This window comes from Hemicordylus capensis, chromosome 1, assembly GCF_027244095.1.
Source record: "Hemicordylus capensis ecotype Gifberg chromosome 1, rHemCap1.1.pri, whole genome shotgun sequence".
In the NCBI taxonomy this organism is placed as follows: domain Eukaryota; kingdom Metazoa; phylum Chordata; class Lepidosauria; order Squamata; family Cordylidae; genus Hemicordylus; species Hemicordylus capensis.
Window position 1 is genome coordinate 398,858,029 of NC_069657.1, and position 20,484 is coordinate 398,878,512.

Below are 20,484 nucleotides of genomic sequence, written 5' to 3' on the forward strand. Positions count from 1 at the left end.
TCCAGGCAGGGCTGCTCATGTAGAGCGCTGGGACAGAGCCCAGTTCTGGCACTGCCCTGCTGAGTAGCCGGAGTATTCTCCCCGGGCGAGGTAGAAGAGCATAAATACTCACTTCCACCCCAGTCCCTCATCGTGTGGACGGCTAGAGTGCTTGGTCCTCATGTGATGCATTGTGGGATGCAAGAAGCCTCAGCCTACTTTCCTCTCATTCCCTCGCCACTCTTGGAGCCGTCGCACATTGCTCATGTGGGCACGCAGTGTTGGTAAGCCTGAGAACGGCATAGATTGTTTGGGGTAAGGCAGGACGGCTCCTGACTTTCCCCCAGCCCTCCTCAGCCAGGTAAGCATCGGTCATGTGAACAACCTTTCTTTCTCTTTTCACACACAGTAGCTTTCTCAGACTGATCCCAACTATCCTGGACCCCTCCCTCCACACCCCAGCACTGCTCTGTTCCTTGTCAGAGCAAGCAAGGCTTTATAATCTGTTGCTGGGTCCAAGAGAGAATAGTCTGCACACACTCCTTTTCAGTCAGTCAGTCATCCTCGACTACTACTTATGTCTATTTTGCTTAATTATACTTGTGAGAGGTCCTTGGTGAATCTTTGGTGGGGCTGTAGCTTCCTGCTGCCTCCACACTTCCAGCTGTAGGACTCCCTGTAAATAAGCTATTTGAAACATAAGTTATTTTAGGAACCACATCTGTAGGATAGAACTCTCTTTGACATTTTTGCTGCAGCAGCTCCCACTGCCAAAAACACAAGCTACTGTTCAGCTTAGAATGCGACTTGCCTTTTCAGCGGAAGCTGTTGTGGGTCAAATGTAAAAGAAAATGCATCCTACAAGCACAGTGCCCCTCTGCATGTCTAAACCGTTTTTTCTGGATTGCAGCCTATGAATTTTGCATTTGAAATAAGTTATATCAATGACCATAATAATCAACAGGAGGGAGGAAAGGATAAGAAAGCAGTAATGCGTAAATTAAATAGGTTTAGTTGAATTTAAGCCCATTTATTCCTATCCACATCCATGATTGGCTGTTAGGGTTCGCTGTAGAAAATAATGTATTGATAGAACTAAAAATGACCATGTCAAGCATTAAATAACTATAGCCAAATGATAAACTTCTGTTATACATTTAGATAATTTTCACCAATTGCAGGTTTTGATTGAGAGTGAACAGATGAGAAAGGAAGCTGATGACTCGGGTCCTCTGACTGAACTAGAACATTGGAAGCGTATGTCTGCTAAATTTAATTTTATTATTGAGCAGATCAAAGGACAAAACTGCAAGGCTGTTATCAATGTTCTAAATGTTACACGTTCCAAAATTATTAAGGTAACTCTCCTACATTTTCTTAAAAACAATTTCACTGATTTACTGTAAGTAAGTGTCTAAGCTCTCATGTGTTTATTTCTTTGTTTTATCATGCTGTCGCCATGCAATCCCTCTCTCCCAGTTCCATGATGTTATTCATGGCTTTGCCACATACACAAGAGCACACTCTATTAATCCAGTTTAATTAATTCAGAATAACTGCCACTAAGGTTTATTTCTCTAATCGCTCATAGAACTCCCTCCATTAGCATGCACTGAAAAGGTTGAAAAGATTCCTTCGATACTTTTGAGCAGCTTTAATGGCTATAATAGAGTGATTGTACTAATTCAGTTGTATAACTCAGTGATTATTTCCACTGGCATGGAATTAATGTGATCTATGTTTCCCACATGGTTCTTGATAGCAAACATTGTGCTGGATCCAAATGTTCGATTCCTCTGATGGAAGAAGGCCCTTCCTGGGAAAGGGAACCTTTGGATCCAACCTGTTGCTGCTGTGGCATCAGATCCAGGTCTCACAGAAGCAGCAACTGTGCAGTATTGTATGGTTTAGGACAGATTTATAAAAAGTGATCTATGCCCCAATAAATAATGTTTCAAGTATGTAGTAGATTCCAGAGAGACATTTTGAGGATGCCTCATGCATTCTGTCTACCATGACTACATGAAAAGAGAGGACACTCTGGTTGGTTCTATTCTAATTGCATCACTTGTCACTTTGAAAGACTAAAAAACAATATGGGCAGCTTGATATGTTACGTCAAACCAAAGGTTCCTGGAGCACATGTACAAAACCAGCTCCCAGTGTTGGGAAGACTATGCCAACTTTCGGCATGATGTGTGAACCTGCCAGTGCTGCCATATGTACCCTGTTTGTGGCCTGGAAGCCAACATCTGTAACCAAGATTTGAAGTGAGGGACAGATGACTTCCACACTACAAGAAGGAAAGAATATGCCATTCCAGGAAACTGACTCCACCGAAGTCCAGAAATCCTTCTTTATACCTGCCTTTTCAACATGCATGTTTATATTGTGCAAAGGTAAAATAATGGATATTATTAGCAGAACAGAATGGTGTTACACTTCTGCTGCTGCTACAATTCAGGCTTTATAAAATACTAGCCGACCCTCACAGAGCATCTGTGCACTCTTTGGGGCCAGCTGTTCCCCCTCCCTCCTGCCCCCCACTAACTCTCCCCCTCCCTCCTACCCCCACTCTCCCTCCTCCTCCCTCCCTCCTGCCCCACTCTCCCTCCTCCTCCCTCCCGCCTGCCCCACTCTCTTTCCTCCTTCCTCCTGCCCCACTCTCTTGCCCCCTTCCTCCTGCCCCACTCTCTTGCCCCCTTTCCCCTCCCTTCTGCCCCTCTCTTCTTCCCCCCTCCCTCCTGCCCCCTCTCTCTTGCCCTTCCTCCCTCTCCCACCCAACTACCCCTCTCTCACACACTTCTTCCCCCCTCTTGCCGCACTCTCTTTTGCCCTCCACCCCCACTCTCTCCTGCCCTCCACCTCCTGCCCCACTCTCTTGGCCTCCCTCCTCTCCCTCCTGCCCCCTCCCCCTGCCCCTCCCTCATCCCCCACATTCTCTTGCCCTCCCTCCTGCCCCCTCCCTCCTCCCTCCCCCTCCACCCGCACTGAGCATTTTACAGCGGCAGGTGGCCATTTTCAGCCAGACCTCACCGCTGCCACAGGCCCTTCTTACCGGGCGGCAGGCAGCCGAAAAGGGCCCTGCTGCTGCTGTTCCTCCTCCCGGGCGGTGAACAGGTAAGTCCCGCTGCCTGTTTCCCTCCCGCCCCAGCCTCCAACGGGCACCTCACCTCTGCGGCTGGGCCAACCGGCGACCAATCCTCCTGGGTGCGCCTCAGCCAATCAGGCGCCTCCGCCGCCCAGCCAATCAGCTGGGCTCCGGGACGCACATTCCAAGGCATACCCAGGAGAATTATATAGATAGATTTGTGTGACATGCATTTATATAATTGCTAAATGGGCAAAAAGGCGCTTTCTAACTTGGTGGCGCTATTATATTTAGCGGGGGCGAGGGGCAACTGTCCCTGTTTGGCCCAAGTACAGCATCTCTCCAATGGCTGTTGCTGATGTCTACCTATTGTTTGTTTGTTTTGGACTGTGAACACTTTAGGGACAGGAAACCACCTTCTTGGGTGTTTTTTTCAATGTATACCACTGACAACATTTTGTTGAAAAGTGATAAAATAAATCAATAACACTTTTGATGTGCATATTTCTTAATAGGCTCTATTGCATTTGCCTTTTTGACTGTCCTATGAGCTAAGTGCCTACTATGTTCATTTTACAGAAGGAAAATTGAGACTCTTGACTTGCCCAAGGCGATACAATAAGTCCATGGCACAAGTTGGACTCTTCAGAGTCCAAGGTCTAAATCAATTGGATTAAAGTGGTTTTCCCACTTTCTATATACGGAATTAGAATAGTTTTTAGAGGCATGAGATAATTTGCAGAAAAGAATTTATAAGTAAAGCTACATCTATACATTATCACAATATATTTTGTCAACATGGTTTGAATATAATTAAATGTCAACTCCATGAATCCTACACATTTGATTAATGTTGTCAGTTGCATGTTTCACAATTTTTTATTCTAGCTGTGGCGAGAACTGGATGCCAGAATAACAGATACAGCAAATGAATCAAAAGATAATGTGAGATATTTATACACACTTGAAAAAGTTTGCCAGCCACTCTATAACTATGATTTAGTAAGTACAATTTTTAAAATTCTTATAAAGTTTCCTTTTACATCACAGCACATAAAACATATGCCTGTGGAATGTGTCAAAAAGCTATAGATCATAGATAATAAAATTGAGCATATTTTAAATGTAGTCCCAGTCTGTTGCCTTTCACTTCAAACATCTAGGCTTTAGGACTAATTATATAAGCAACAACTAAAAACATAGAATTGCTTTTTGTGTTGCTGTAAACTGCCCAGAGATATGAATTTGGGGCAGTATACAAAGATGCTAAAATAAATAAGAATGAAACTCTCCAAGATTAGAGAAAATTGTATAATATAAACACAGTATTGTCAGTCAAGATATCCTTGTCAATGAATAAATGTGCGCACACCCACTCACCCACAGGTTCTGGTACATCCTGAATATTGCTAACGGACAATGAACACTAGTTGGCAAGTAGCTGTAGAAAGAAACCCTCCCCACTCCCACAAAGCTACTTTGGAATTACAACCCCTTGCACATTGGTCAGGGGAGTGGCTGAAAATGGTTTTCCCTTCCTGTGACTGAAATCACATGTGCATTTTCAAGCACTTTATTGATCATTCTAGAATCTTCTCCCACTTCAGTTACTGCTCATTATCACAGCTCACAAATTAGTGCTTTTTCTGCTTTATTTGTCACAATGAGGCTGTTCACATGTGCAGCAGAAACTGGGCTAAGGGCTCCCAGCCTGGTGTCTGCTGCCCGTGTGAACCCCTAAGCTTGCGCCTAAGCCCAGTGGCTTCAAGGCGGCAAACCTGCCTATGTAGCTTCCCTGTTAAAGGAGGTTAGGAGAGCGAGCGCTCTCCTAATCTCATTTTTCTGGTTGTGTCTGCTGCAGTTGCTTGCAGGCACACTTGGGGTAGGAGGGGAGGGGGGACTCCCACTTGCATGGTGCATTATTGGGGCTCTGGGGATGCTTCCCTGCACCCAACCCCTGGAGTGGCCAGGTGAGGCGTGGCAAGGTGTGGGTGGCCCACAGAAGAGCCTTCACTCATTTGGGCAGGCAATCCACACGCCCAGGGACACACCACCAATCATCTGTGGGGAAGGTAAGCTAAACCCACCTTCCCCACAGACTTGCCTGAAGCTCTTCACACAGTGTAAAGAGCTTCAATGTTTCCTTCAGTAGGAGAAGACACTCCCAGAGTTGTCCATGCCACATGATAGTCCATTCTGCTTTGTAATCACACTCAGGTGTACCAGTGCTTTTCTGAATGTGTAAAACATATAAGCAGATAAGCTTTTATAGCAATAGCACTTACATTTATATACCGCTCTATAGCCGAAGCTCTCTAAGCAGTTTACAGTGATTTAGCATATTGCCCCCAACATTCTGGGTACTCAGAATGCTTTTCCTCTAAGTACGAAATGAAGTTTTATGACTGCATGTCTGAGAAAGCAGCATGTCATGTTTTGAGGGAAGGAAATGCCAATAACACTAAGGTTTAATTTAGACATAATGCCAAACTGGGTGACACATTTCTGAACTGCTCTGAGCCTTCCTCTCTATGATTGCGGGAGGAGCTTCAGCACGAACCCCAAGAAACAGCAAGCACAGAATTCGAATGACAAGATGGGGCCAGCGGATCTGTGGTGGAAGCAACCTAAGCAAATTGAAACTGAAGGTTCAAATCAAAGTTTCGAGGCACTAATGGAACCTTGGCTGGGAATAAATCCCACATTCAGATGGTAAGAAATACTGAACTTGGATATACTTACCCATAGTTTGGTGTTATGTCTGAATTTGACCTAAGAATTATTTGCATTTGTTCTATATTTCCTTGAGGTGTTGAATGCAATCTTTCAATTGTGTGGTGTCAGATTTAGGGAAAAGCTAAGTAAGCTACAGCTTAGGGCCACACATTATTAGGGGCCTCAGAATTTTGAAAAAAGACTAAATTCTAAGTTTTACATAATGCATATCATTTAAAGGTATTTCTAAATGCAAACAGACTTAAGAACATAATACAGCCCTGCTGAATCAGGCCCAAGGCCTATCTAGTCCAACACCCTGTCTCACATGGTGGTCCACCAGCAAGAGGTAGCCCACAAGTAAGAGGAGAGGGCATGCCCCCTCTCCTGTTGTTGCTCCCTACAACTGGTATTCAGAGGCATCTTGCCTCTGAGGCTGGAAGTGACTAGTAGCCATCGATAGACCTATCCTCCATGAATTTGTCTAAGCCCCATTTAAAGCCATCCAAGTTAGTGGCCATCACCACACCCCATGGCAGAGAATTCCATATATTAATTATGCACTGTATGAAAAAGTACTTTCTTTTGTCAGCCCTAAATTTCCCAACCTTCAGTTTCATAGGATGGCCCCTCGTTCTAGTGTTGTGAGAGAGGGAGAAAAGATTTTCTCTGTCCACTGTCACAAGCTCACTCAACAGAAGACACTGACCAGAAATATATGACACAATAGCCAGTAGCTCAAGTTTCAGTTTTACTGCTAAATAGTCAGGTTTAACAGTCTCACCAAGAATACAGGAGGAGTGAGAAGCCCAAATTCCAAAGTCACAATCTCTCCAACAAAAGCTCCAAGCAGATTTGACGTGTTGTTTCCAGCAGTTTGTTCAAGGCACAGGCTGCCCGATTTATAGTCAGCAGCCATGTGCACTTAATCAACACTCCACCCCTGCCAGCTGCCATAAATTCAATCCAGCTTCTGTCTTCTCACCAGCTGATTATTCCTCCATAATTCCCTCACCTGTGGCTGTCGTTTTTCCCATCTGCGTTCTCGAAGAGATAGTGGCCATTCAAACTTTGGCTCAGATCCTGACCCTTATATCCAAAGATCACCCGGCCCTGCTGGCCCCTCCTGCTCCAAACACTCGCCTTGGCCTGTCTCAATTACCTCCCCATTAACATTACCGGCCTGCTCCTCCTCAGGCACCTCCCCACTTTCTAGTAAGTCGCCTGCCTCCCACACCTCTCCAATGTCCTTGAGTGGGGGCATGACATCTACTCTCTCTGCTCCATGCATATACCTCGAACATGTCTCCCCATAGTCGCCTCTTTTCCAAACTAAAAACTAAAGAGATCCAGATGCTTTAGCCTTGCCTCACAAGGAAAGCGCTCCAGGCCCCTGATCATCTTGGTTGCCTTCTTCTGCACCATTTCCAGTTCTACAATATCCTTAAGATACAGTGACCAGAACTGTATGCAATACTCCAAATGTGGCCACATCATAGATTTGTATAAGGGCATTATAATACTAGCATTCTTATTTTCAATCCCCTTCCTAATGATCCCTAGCATGGAATTGGCCTTTTTCACAGCTGCTATGCACTGAGCCGACACTTTCAACGAGCTGTCGACCACAATCCCAAGATCTCTCATCGATAATCTCATCAACGTATATATGAAGTTGGGTTTTTTTTTGCCCCAATATGCATCACTTTACACTTGCTTACATTGAACCACATTTGCCATTTTGTCACCTACTCACCCAGTTTGGAGAGATCTTTTTGGAGCTCCTCACAGTCTGCTTTGGATTTCACCTCCCTAAATAGTTTGTATCATCTGCAAATTTGGCCACATCACTGTCTACCCCGACTTATAGATCATTTATGAACATGTTAAAGAGCACTGGTACTAGTACAGACCCCTAGGGGACTCCACTACTTACTTCCCTTGATTGTGAAAACTGCCCATTGATTCCTACTCTTTGTTTCCTGTTGTCCAATCAGTTACCGATCCACATATGAACCTGTCCCCTTATTCTATGACTGCTAAATTTACTAAAGAGCCTTTGGTGAGGAACTTTGTCCAAAGCTTTTTGGAAGTCCAAGTATACTATGTCAACTGGATTACCTTTATCCACTCTCAAAGAATTACAAAATGTTAGACACTCTCAAAGAATTCCAAAATGTTAGTGAGGCAAGACTTGTCCTTGCAGAAGCCATGCTGGTTCTCCTTCAGCAAAGCCTGTACTTCTATGTGTTTAACAATTTTGTCCTTAAGTATGCTTTAAGTATCAATTTACCTGGCACCAAAGTTAAGCTAACTGACCTGTAATTTCCCAGATCCCCTCTGGATCCCTTTTCGAAAATCAGAGTTACATTGAATATCGGAGTTACATTAGTTACATTCCAGTCCTCTGGTACAGAGCCTGATTATAGGGACAAGTTACATATTTTTGCTAGGAGATCAGCAATTTCACATTTGAGTTCCTTCAGAACTCTTGGGTGGATGCCATCTTGCCCTAGAAATATGTTAATTTTTAGTTAATTTTTAGAAAAAACTTCTAAGGTGTGAATTCTCAGTCTATCATAGCAAATGAGATTTTTTTCAATTAAACAGCTCTCATGACCCCACTTTCACTTTTTCACACTTTCCTTTACTATGAATAATATGAGGAAGTAATCAATTTAGCACACTTCACCTTATGAAGACAAACCTCATAAAAATAAATTCACCAAAATTCACCCCCTGCCCAATCACTCTTAAATTGGGCATGGGTGGTAGCCTCCACCCATTAGACACTATCTACCAGCCCACCCCACTCCTTTGGGGCAGATCCACTTTCTGCCCCCAATCTGCCCCAAAGACACCCAAACTTCAAAAATTCTCAAAAAATCAGCCCTCTGCCCAATCCCCCTGAAATTGTGGTGGTAGCCTCCACCCATGAGGCACTACCACCCCACCCCACTATTTTGGGGCAGATCCACTTTCTGCCCCCAAACTGCCCCAAAGTCACTAAAACTTCAAAAATTCTCAAAAAATCACCCCTTTGTCCAAACCCCCTGAAATTGGGGTGGTAGCCTCCTCCAATGAGGCACTACCACCCCACCCCACTATTCTGCCCCAGGCCCCACTTTCTGCCCCAATATGCCCCAATCTGCCCCAAAGACATGAAAATTTCAGAAATTTACCAAAAATCAGCCCTTTGCCCAATCCCCCTGAAATTGGGGTGGTAGCCTGCACCCATTATGCACTACCACCCCACCCCATTCCTTTTGCCCAGATCCCATGCTATGCCCCCTAACTGCCCCAAAGTCACTAAAACTTTAAAAAATCGCCAAAAATCAGCCATGAACCGAATCACCCAAATTTTTCGGGTCCGAAATTTGGGTGATTCGGCTCGTGCCCGAAAAATATCGGGGGACATCAGGGGTGATTCGGTTCAGCCCCGAATCACCCAAAATTGTTCGTTTCGGGCACAGATCGTTCTGTGCCCGAAATTTTTTGCACATCCCTACTTCTTTTTATACATTCCAGCTGAGCATCTGTTTTTGTGCTTTTAAATAAGTTCCATGCTTTCTGGAGTAATTTGACCCTCCTGACCTTCCCTTTCAGCTTCCTTTCTACCAATCCCCTCATTTTTGAGAAGTTTCCTCTTCTGAAGTCCAGTACATCTGTGTTCAACTTCTTTGGCAGTGCGCCACTCACATATATGCTGAATTGCATCACACTATGGTCACTGTTCCCCAATGGTTTTTTCACTACCTGAACATTTTTACCCAGTCTATGTGTATTTACTCAGTCTATGTGTGGAAATTGAAGTCCCCCATTATTACCGCTCTGTCTTTCTTTGATGCCTTTCTTATTTGCTTCTCCAGCTCCAGGTCACTCTCAGTGTTTTGATTCGGTGGGTGATAGAACATCCCTAATAACATATTTACTTTCAGTCCTTCTATTGTCACCCATAATGATTCGGTGGAGGACTCTAGTCCTCCTAGGTTTTCTAGTTTGTTGGATGCTATCTCTTCTTTAATATACAGTGCTACTCCACCCCCAATCCTCCCCTCTTGTCCCTTCTGTAGAGTTGATATCCAGGAATAACAGTGTCCCACTGATTCTCACCATTCTACCAGGTTTCAATTATATATCTGGTTTTTTTTTCATTAAATAGGCACACCTTCGTTCGGAGGCTTCTGGCATTAGTATATAGACACCTTTACACCGATTCTCTTACCTGGTGTTGGCATCTGCTGTCTCTTGTGATATCATTTGACCTTTTTGACCAGCTGCCATGCATTTTCTTCTGATCTACTCCTGATTCCACTCTGTCCCCTTCTGGTTTATCAGAAATGTTTTCACCCTCATGCCTTAGGTGATTTTGCTTGCTGAACCAGGTACCACCTAGTTCCTGTCAGTAGCCTGTGCTGCAACCTTCTTGATTTTAAGCACCAGCAGTCTGGTTCCATCACGGTTCAGTTGGAGCCCATCCCTTTTGTACAGGCTTTGCTTGCCCCAAAATGTATCCCAGTGCCTAACAAAGCTAAACTCCTTCTCCTGGCACCACTGTCTCATCCATGCATTGAGACACCTCAGCTCTGCCTGTCTCTCTGATCCTGCATGTGGAACAAGTAGTACTTCAGAGAATGCTACCCTGGGAGTCCTGGACTTCAGTATGCTGCTTATCATCCTAAATTCGGCTTCCAGGACCTACTGACTACATTTCCCAACAGTGTTGTTGCTGAGGTGCACCATGACAGCTGGCTCGTGCTCAGCACTGCCTAACAGCCTATCTAGACACTGTGTAATGTCCGCAACTTTTGCACCAGGCAGACAATTCACTGTGCAGTCTACTCACAGGTCACAGACCCATTTCTCTATGCCCCTAATGACTGAATCATCCACTACTAGGAAGCCCACACCTCCTGGAAGAGTATCATCTGTGTGAGATGATATGGGCACATCACCCAAAGAAGGGGTCCCTGCTAATAGAGTGTTTCCCTCTTCTACAGACTGATGTCTTCCTTCATCCACACACCTCTCTGCCTCCCTGAGCTTCTCCAGGTCAGCCACCTTGGCTTCGAGTTAACGAACCTGTTCCCTGAGAGCCAGGAGCTCTTTGCACCGAGCGCACACCCACAATTTCTGCCCCTCAGGCAGATAGTCATACATGTAACACTCAGTGCAATACATTGCAAGAAAAACCTTTGTTAGATTATCACTTTTTGATTGCATCTTTGCCAAGTAAAAATAACATAACTTAGGGCCTCAGCATGTCATAATGCAACCCTGATTGCATGCATGGGATGAAGGCTGTAATTGTGAAATAATAAGGTCTTCATTGTGATCCCTTGTCCATTCACAATACTGGATAATGCGCCTGCACAGTAGGCTCGCAGAATTCTCAACAATAACCAAGTGACAGAAAATAATGGATGTGACTGAAAGAGACTCCCTCTACCTATTTGACTAAGTGGGGCGGGGGGAGAGGAGGAAGGAAATGAGTGCATTCTCAGAGGTAAAGTAAAGTGTGCCATCAAGTTGATTTCAATTCTTGGCACCCACAGAGCCCTGTGGTTTTCTTCAGTAGACCACAGGAGGGGTTTACCACTGCCCCCCATGCAGTATGAGATGATAGCTTTCAGCATCTTCCTATATCACTGCTGCCCGATATAGTAGCAGAGTGGATTCGAACTGGCAACCTTCTTGTTAGTCAAGCATTTCCCCACTGTGCCACTTAATTCAAGCATTTCTCATTTAAGGCATACGAACATAAGAAGAGCCTTTCTGGATCAGGCCCAAAATCTATGCAGTGTAGCACCTTGTGGCCCACCAGATGCCTTGGGAAGCCACACAACAGGAGATGAAGACATGCCCCCTCTCCTGCCTTTGCTCCCCTGCAACTGGTATTAACAAGGCATTAAGCTTGTTCACAATAAAGAGATATCTATCCACTGTTGTTTGTCTCCATCACATGGTAGTAAAAGTTACCAAGAATTTATCTAATCTTACAAAATATTCATCTTAGGTTTCCATGGCCCATGGGATACAGAATTTGATTAATGCTATACGAATGATTCATAGTGTTTCAAGATATTACAATACTTCTGAGAGGATGACATCACTGTTTATAAAAGTAAGTATTCTGCTAATAAATATTTGCTTAAATATCCTATCAGGAGTGAAAGTATTTCAGAATGTGAAACTGCAGAATCTGGTATTTTTCAATAAAGAAATCCCTCCGCTCTGTATATATCTATATTGGATTGCACTTATTGTAGTGAAGCCAGAATCACTCTTACCCCTGGACTTCTCGGCCAAAGTCCAGGGCCTCTATGCCCCCTGTGGCCCCCCCAAATCCTCTTTAGTCTGTCCCGGTTGCCGGGTGGTGTGGTTGCCATGCCAGGTGCCGAGTGTGACCTCTGCTTTAGAGACAGAGGGAGGAGTGGGGAAATAAATATGTGGGATGGGAATATGAGGAGGAGAGGTGGTCTGATGAGGAGAGCTAGTCTTGGTAGCAAGCATGACTTGTCCCCTTAGCTAAGCAGGGTCCACCATGGTTGCATATGAATGGGAGACTAGAAGTGTGAGCACTGTAAGAGATTCCCCTCAGGGGATGGTGCTGCTCTGGGAAGAGCAGAAGCTTTCATGTTCCCTCCCTGGCTTCTCCAAGATAGGGCTGAGAGAGATTCCTGTCTGCAACCTTGGAGAAGCTGCTGCCAGTCTGTGAAGACAATACTGCACTGTGTGCAACACAGAGACAATAATGTGTGTTGAAATGTTTCTGCTAATGTATATTTGCATCAATATACCTGTTTTATATTCTTACATTTTTGTGAGTTCAGTTGTTGTTTGTTCCTTCAAGAACCCACACGTTAAAAATACTGCATGTGTCATGGTGTGTGTGTGTGTGTGTGTGTGTGTGTGATGGGGGGATGATGCTTAACTTGTGGGGCACCTCCAAAGGCCTTTAGGTCCAGGCTCCAAAATTACCTAGGTGCATCTCTGAGTGAAGCTTTGCAACTTATAGCACAGTAAGGTGGAGAAAGAGAGAACTTATGCATAAATTATATCACATTTGGACCTGAAGTAGTGATATTAGTTTCTACATGAAGCTTTAGAAGTTTATAGAAAGCTGTAGTTTGGCTTGAAAGGCACTTATTAAGCCCCAGGTTGAATCCCTGGCATCTCCTAATTAGCAGAGGTAAAGATCTGTGTCTGAAAGTCTGGGGAGCGGCTGCCAGTCAGTGTACTAACCTAGATGGACCAATGGTTTGATTCAGTAAGCAGCTCAGATGTTAGTCAACATGATTTCAGTATAACAGTTTGAGTGAACATATTTCCTTGCAGTCCTAACTATTTTTAATTTATTGCTTTCTTTGTCTTTCATATGCACGTTAGGTTACAAATCAAATGGTAACAGCATGTAAGGCATATATTACCGATGGAGGTTTTAGTCGCGTATGGGAACAGGATACTCCAACAGTAATTAAGAAAATTCAGGTTTGTGTGGAGCAGAGTGGTATAATTTCGCTGGCATTATGTATTCTGTTACTGGGCCTTTCTTGAAAGGACTAGCATATATATAATCAGGAATGCATTGCAACTATAAAAGAAGACTTTGGCTTTCAAGCTAAATAAGTTATTATTGTGAATCCTCCTTGCATCTATTAGCAAAATATGTATCCTGCCATAATTTACATGCCCCTTCGTATACTTGAACATTCTGGTGCTTCTTAGTAAAGCTTGCTGCTTAATTAGGTCTCAGGGGATTTGCACCACACAGCACTTTGTGGCTCACTCTTTATACTAGGAAATTAAAAGGAATTAATTTTGAATTGTTACATAACAGCAAGCATCTTTGTCAGCATTTCCCCTTAATTAGCAAGAAATGTTTGGCAATGTAGGTAGAAGGTAGAGGACCTGTTACATATAGGCTAAGGACACATTCTTCTCAGAACTCTCACTGCTTGCTCGTGTGGGTAAAAAAAGATTTTGGTTTCTTCACATTTCCATTAAACTTGATGAAATATTAATTCTGTATATAAAACTGACAAGACACAGTCTAATTGGAGAAGCTACCACCACAGATAAAGGAACTATAATTGCTTGGCGGGGGTGGATTCTACATTAATTGCAACATTCAATAGATTTATTGAATTTATATCCTCTCTAGCAGAAGGTTCAAGGCACAGCTTACAGCTGTAAGTAGCTTGCATAATAACTACTTTCTTGCCAGCTGGTACTAATTGCTATGTTCCTTAACACTCTAGGACTGTATTTTTCTGTTTAAAGAATATCAGAAAAGTTTTCACAAAACAAGAAAACAAATTTTGGAGACTTCAGGGGAGAAAACATTTGAAGTATCTGAGATGTATATTTTTGGCAAGTTTGAAGCTTTTTGTAAAAGACTAGAAAAAGTAAGTATGTGTCAAAAACATATTCAATAATAATATAGGATCCATGCCTGCCCTTTGGTTTCAACCTGTTAACTAAAAAGTTATGCTAAGTGTTGGAAAAGATAATGGCTAGCATCTAGTACAGCATTAGGAAGGCAGAGCAGGAGTGCGCCCATGAAGAGAAGCTGCTTTGAAGCTCTACTAGTGTGTTGCTGAGTAGCAGAGCATGAATGTGGGGAGAGCGACTTTTGCAGCTTTTCAGTACCTCCTAAAGTATGTTTTGGTTTTCAGGAATATGTCCCTGAGGGCTATGTAATCCTCAGGCACATATTCCTGAAAGCCAAAAGCACTTTCAGAGGGATGAGAGAGCAAACATAACCTTCCCCCATGCTCTGCTGCTCAGCAACTAGAGATGTGCAAAACATTTTGGGTACAGAACAATCTGTACCTGAAACTGCCCGTTTTGGATGATTTGTTGCCAAAACGAATCACCCTCTTGCCCACCCTGTTTCAGCTCTGAATAATTTGTAGTTTGGGCCCTCCATTTTGTGGCTGATAAAGTGCTTCTTCTTCCTCCTCCATTTTGAGTTCTGACGTCTACTTGAATTTCCCACCTTTTTGCCTTCCATTTACTTCAATGAAAAAAGGTGTGATCTGACGTCTACTTGAATTTCAGGTCCCAGGGCCAAAAGAGTGGGGTGGGGTAGTAGTGCCTAATGGGTGGAGGCTACCACCCAAATTGCAGGGGAATTGGGCAAAGGGCTGGTTTTTGGTGAATTGTTGAAGTTTTTGTGTCTTTGGGGCAGATTTGGGGCATAAAGTGTGATCTGGGGCGGAAGAGTGGGGTGAGCTCTTTGAGCGCCAAAGCAGCTTCTCCATGAGGACACTGCCCTCCCAATGCTGTGCTGGATGTCAGCCAGTGTTTTTCAAACCTTCTTGAGCAAAAAAACCCTGAATTCTCTGTTTTGTGGTGTGGTGTGGTTAGGAAAAGGGGCTTTGCAAAGGGAAAGTGGCCCCATGTTCACATAGTGAACTCAGGTGCCCCACCTGTGGTGACTCATACTTACCCCCACTAACTCACCATCTTTGGGAGGGGCTTCCAAGCTCCCCCTCCCCCAGGCTGGGGGCCCTGTTGCTGCTGGCCACTTGCAGCCACTGCTACCAGCCACTTTCTTTGGCTGCTTGCCTGGCTCTGCCCAGCCTTTGTAAATTAGCCTGTCTCTCAGCAATGGAAGGAGAATGGGCGGAGCAGGCTGAGTGCCAAAGAAGGTGGCTGGCAGGAGCCCCAGCCAGAGGGAGGGGGGAGCTTGGTGATTCCTTCGGGATGCTCGGCAGCTCCTGGATGCATGGCATGACAGATTCTTTGAACCTGTTTGCCCTATTACAGTTCTGTCCCTAGTTAGGAACTACTTGGTGTACTATTCACTCCTATAATCTGGAGTTAAAACACTCTCTCAGTACTTTGAGGTGCATTTTGTTAATGTAACTGCTCTGGGGTGCTGACTAAGCCCCCCTGACTAACGTTTGGGTTTGTGTGGGGAATCAGCGACTCTAGAGGGAGCAGTTCATTACAATGTCCAATTGTGCAAAGCTTTGGTCTGAAAATCAATGACAGAGATTTGGGGTACAATGCAATCAGATTTATCAAAGGTATTAAGGATATAGAAAGGCAAGGAGCATGATTAATCAAACATAAGCAATACAATATTAACTAATACGACTGATTTAAATCTCACTAAGAGGCGTTTTTGCTTAGATTCAAAATTAAAATCAACTCAAGGCTGACCAGATAACGAGTCTTAGAGAGCAGCTTTAGACTTTAAAGAGAACAAAGAGCAAGAGGGTTTGGAGCATGGGTTTGTTAGTATGCCTGAATCTTTCTTGTGGATTGTCTGTCACCCTTGAAGCTCAGAGGGTGCTGAGGGAAAAGACAAGGCAAAGAAAAGATGAGGCAAGAATGTGGGGTGCAGAGGCAAGCATGCCACTCACGAGCAAAAGCCAGAAAAAGAGTAAAGGTGGTCTGATCTCAAAGGACCAATGCAACCAAGCATGGTGCACAGGTTGGACCTGGGTACAGGTTCAAACTGGAGGCTTGAAGCAGAACAGGCACAAGGGTCAAGGCATGTGCAGATGGAAACTAACAACCTGATCCTGCCAACATACTAAAGCTAGTGATTGTTGGGTGGGAGTGAGACTGCTTTTAGTCCGTGTTTGTGTAGCAGCAATTAGCACTGCTAGAGCCAATAATTGAGTTGTTAACTATTTCTTAGGAAATAGTTATTCTATCTCATGTCTGCTTCAGCCAAGCAACCTCTTTTGTGTATTCACACAAAGAGGAGCTATGGGCAGGGGAGCACCATCCAGCCTTGTGTTTGCATTTGACCTGGGGATTGCCCCAAAATGTTTGTGCCAAGTGATTGGCTTAGGAATCTTCCATATACCAGTGATTGAAAGTTCCAACCAAGATGGAGTCTGCAAGCCTACCGATCAAAGTACAGAGCGAGGTGCTTCTTGTAGCCCCCAAACAAGCTGTTTTCTTAACAATTTCCTCTAATCTCACCATTTTAATTTGAATCTAGTTCTCACTTAGGTGGTAAACTCTAATCTGCGCTATACTAGTATTATGAAATGTATATACCACTTTGCTGCAGAAGTTCTCAAAGCAATTTACATAGAAACATAAATAATAAATAAGATGGGTTCCTGTCCCAAAGGGCTCACAATCTAAAAATAAACATGATAGATACTGGCAATAACTGTTGGAGGGATGTTGTGCTGGGACTGGATAGGACCTGTTGCTCTCCCTCTGCTGAATATGAGAGATTCACCCCTTTTAAAGGTGCCTCTTTGTTAGTTGGCAGGGCTGTATCCATGACTGAAGGTTCCTTCATACAAAAAAGTATATTCACAAAGAAAATTAAATGTCAAGGTAGAAGAGTTCTAACCTAATTTGCTCCTAGACATGCTAGTTTGTGGAGGGAATCCTTTTTGTACAAAGGAATGTTTGAGCCTTCAGTATTGCGGTATAGCCCAGCCCAGATGGTGGTGGCGTTCTCTCCAGAGTAAGAACTAAGACTTGGAGGCTATTCACATGATGGGACGAAATCGGGCTAGCCTCCACTAGCCCGATTTCATCCCATCATGTGAACCACCAGGCTTGGCTGAGAGCCCGGTGGTTCCTGAGCGGGTAACCCGCTCAAGTAACCCGCCCCTTAAACCGGATATGTGGAGCAAGCGCTCCACAAACCCATTTTTTAAAAAATCGTGAGTAGCCGTGGCTATTCACAAGGAAACCCCCAACCAGGAGGCTTAAAAGCAACCTCCCGGCTCGGGGGTCTCTCCAGTATGGCCTGCGTGCTCGCGCAGGGCATACTGGAGCTTCTGGGGGCCATGCAGCCCCCGATTCTCCCAGCCCCCACCAGCTCCATCATGGAGCCGGCAGATGGGCCGCCCTGCTCATCTGCGGGGAGAGAGGGCTTAGCCCGCTCTCCCCGCAAACCTGGACAAAGAGGGTCTCACTGATCGTGAGTCCCACCTCTTGGTGTGCTGAACACATGTATGGATTCATCTTGACAGATTCATCATTAGGAAAATGGTGTTAGGATACAACACCAAGGTGAAGAACCTTTTGTTGCTGTATTCTGAGAAATGAAGAGTTCTGTCAGAATGCACCTGGACTGAAGATCTAAGACTGAAAATCTTTGCAGAGGTTAAGCATACCCCAGCTAAGATCCTCGGTCCCGACAAAAGCCTCTTAGCACCAATGGAGCAACCAGAGCTTGTCACCTTCCTGCAGAGTAGTCCAGGAGTGCTAGGAACATAGAGTTCCCCAGCAAGGTTCCTTTCCTGTCCCTAGAACCTCCTCCATGGCCACTGGGATTCCAGGAACATAAGCAATATCAGCCCAAGGCTGAACTCCAACTCCAGAGGCAAGTGCCTGCCTAAATGCTTGGGGCCTTCCTCCCAATGAGCCTACTTGGGAGGAGAGGGAGAGTAGCTCAGACACCTGCTTTGAATCACCTACTTTGATACCTGCTTTGCATTGAGCTCCAGGAAGGAATGGGGCTCCAAGCTCCCTTATACCCTCTCCATTTACAGCTACTAGTGTTTGTTGTTTCAATAGCTTTTTCCTTGCCTGTCTCTGGTTGCTGCCTTGCTAGACCTAGGTACAGGCAATTTCTGAAGGCAGTTGCCCATCAGAACAAGCTGACTATGTGGTTCAAATCAACCCAACCCCATATTCAGTGATTAGTAGTATAAATATACAACTTAATTAATGGAGTCCATCATTACTTCTAAGAATAAAAACATTTTTTTCCCCAAATTTCAGATTACTGAGATGATAACCATAGTTCAAACCTTTTCTGCACTGAATATGTCGACCATTGAAGGGATTGATATTATGGCAATTAAGTTCAAAAATGTCTACCAAAGTGTTCAGAAAAAAAAATATGATATTCTTGATCCACGGAAAACAGAATTTGATGTAGATTTTGCAGATTTCATGACAAAAATTGAAAATTTGGAAGTAAGTAATATATAACTTTTTCTAAAAAGGTAGAAATGGTTGACATCAAGACTTAAAAAGAAAGTTTCTATTTTGTTCATTTATTTCTACATCAGAATGGAATTGTTTTAGAAATATAAGAATTAGCTTATAAAATTTGCTTTGTGAATGTAAAATTGATATTCCTATTCTCAAACTTTCAACTGAAAACAAAGGGGGAAAATTCAGTGCTTATATTTACCTCAAATGGACATGACCAGACATTTTGTCAGAAAATAAAAGATCCTTAATGATAAGTAATACTCTCTGAGATGAGCTCTGTGTATTTCCATATATGAAGTTGTAACCAATAGCATTAGTAAGAATGGGCAGAATGTATTGGAAGAAAATTTAGACAGTAATATTTCACCAATATTATTGAATGGCATCCATTTACATTTATGGAATTTAACACAGTTGTGTGGCTGTTACTCTGTAGAGTCAATTTGTCATAATGGACAGATGATTCTCAATAATGTTTTGACCTTTTAAATTTTAGTGGCCACATCTAAATATATGCTGCATCAATATGCCAGAAGTTTCCATCATATGGGCACAATTTTTGGCAATCCCCACTTCCTTCTGCAGAAACCTGTGCCTCCCAAAATGATGTCCCTTAAGGGTGCCTAGCTTTCAGGGACATATGTTGGTAGGCACAGGGGGCTGTAGACAGAGGGGGATTGCCAGAAATCATCCAGGCTTCCAAGCCCAATTTCCTCCCCTCCATTTAGACTTCAGACTAAACAGAAGGAAGCAGCAGTCTTACTTGCTTTTCTTCAATCGGTTCCCAGTCCTGAGGGCTTGTGCCTGTGTGCTCTTCACTGTTGCAAGGGTTCTGTGGCAGCATGAGGCATTCACAGCCTTTGACCCTCACCAGTTTTTGTTGTTTGGAAAGGAGGCAGATTTGTAAAAAGCAGGACTTTTTCTTGCATATCTAAAGGGTGATCCTTTCTGACTGTACTGACTAAGTTCTCTCCTCTCCGCTCCCTGGTTTAGATGTCTTGTGTATCTGCACATGAAACGCCAACTTTAGGAATAAAGGGAATGATGGAATCTTTAATTGTGTGATATTTCTGCTATATTTAAAGTAAACCTGTGATAAATGAACCCACAGTTAATTATTGGGGATTTAATTACTGCTTTGAAATGTTTGCTTTTTGCTTCAGGTCCAGATACAGACATTTATGAGTATTTGTTTTGCAAGAATCTTGTCTTCACAGCATGCAGTCCAACTGCTTCAAAGGTACAGCACATAGGCTTGGGAAATATTTTAATCTAGAAGTGGTAACTTTTTAAATACACATTTCAGCCTGGGTGGTATGACTGGGCAGTGTTGAAGTTTATGTACATTTTGAAATATCACTGAAAGATGCTATCTCTTTTACAAACCTTACAAACAATACATATCCTCTTCTCTAAATGTAGGTGACTTGGAAAAGGAAGCCACATGCCAGCCTGTTACTAATTTCCTTTTTAACACAATTAATACCTCACAAGTTGAAGTAAATTAGGACATGCTCTTTCAAGTTATGTTTAGCGGAAATTCAGCAGGACAATTAACACATATTAATTGACTTTTTTCATGATAAAATGACCGCAACATGATTGAATATGAAGAGGAAAGGGTTTCCAATTAATGAACATCCGTCCTAGGGAATTTGGTAGGCTATTTCACACTGAGGATAAACTTGTGTTACACTTGGATTTGCTGTGTAAATCAATTGGCATACCTAGTGCCATGGGCATCTATGTTCTCCCCCCGGCAT

At 43.6% G+C, this 20,484-nt stretch overlaps 1 protein-coding gene across 2 annotated transcripts in view; it reads left to right on the forward strand.

Annotated features, from left to right (window-relative positions):
* DNAH8 (dynein axonemal heavy chain 8) overlaps nucleotides 1-20,484 on the forward strand; it is a 390,116-nt gene that overhangs the window by 22,956 nt on the left and 346,676 nt on the right. For both annotated transcript variants that reach the window (XM_053305243.1, XM_053305251.1), the window contains 7 exons: nucleotides 1,161-1,337; nucleotides 3,959-4,072; nucleotides 11,802-11,909; nucleotides 13,175-13,276; nucleotides 14,047-14,193; nucleotides 18,503-18,700; nucleotides 19,885-19,961. In XM_053305243.1, the coding sequence (XP_053161218.1) occupies nucleotides 1,161-1,337; nucleotides 3,959-4,072; nucleotides 11,802-11,909; nucleotides 13,175-13,276; nucleotides 14,047-14,193; nucleotides 18,503-18,700; nucleotides 19,885-19,961 (923 nt within the window). The remainder of the gene's footprint in view (nucleotides 1-1,160; nucleotides 1,338-3,958; nucleotides 4,073-11,801; nucleotides 11,910-13,174; nucleotides 13,277-14,046; nucleotides 14,194-18,502; nucleotides 18,701-19,884; nucleotides 19,962-20,484) is intronic.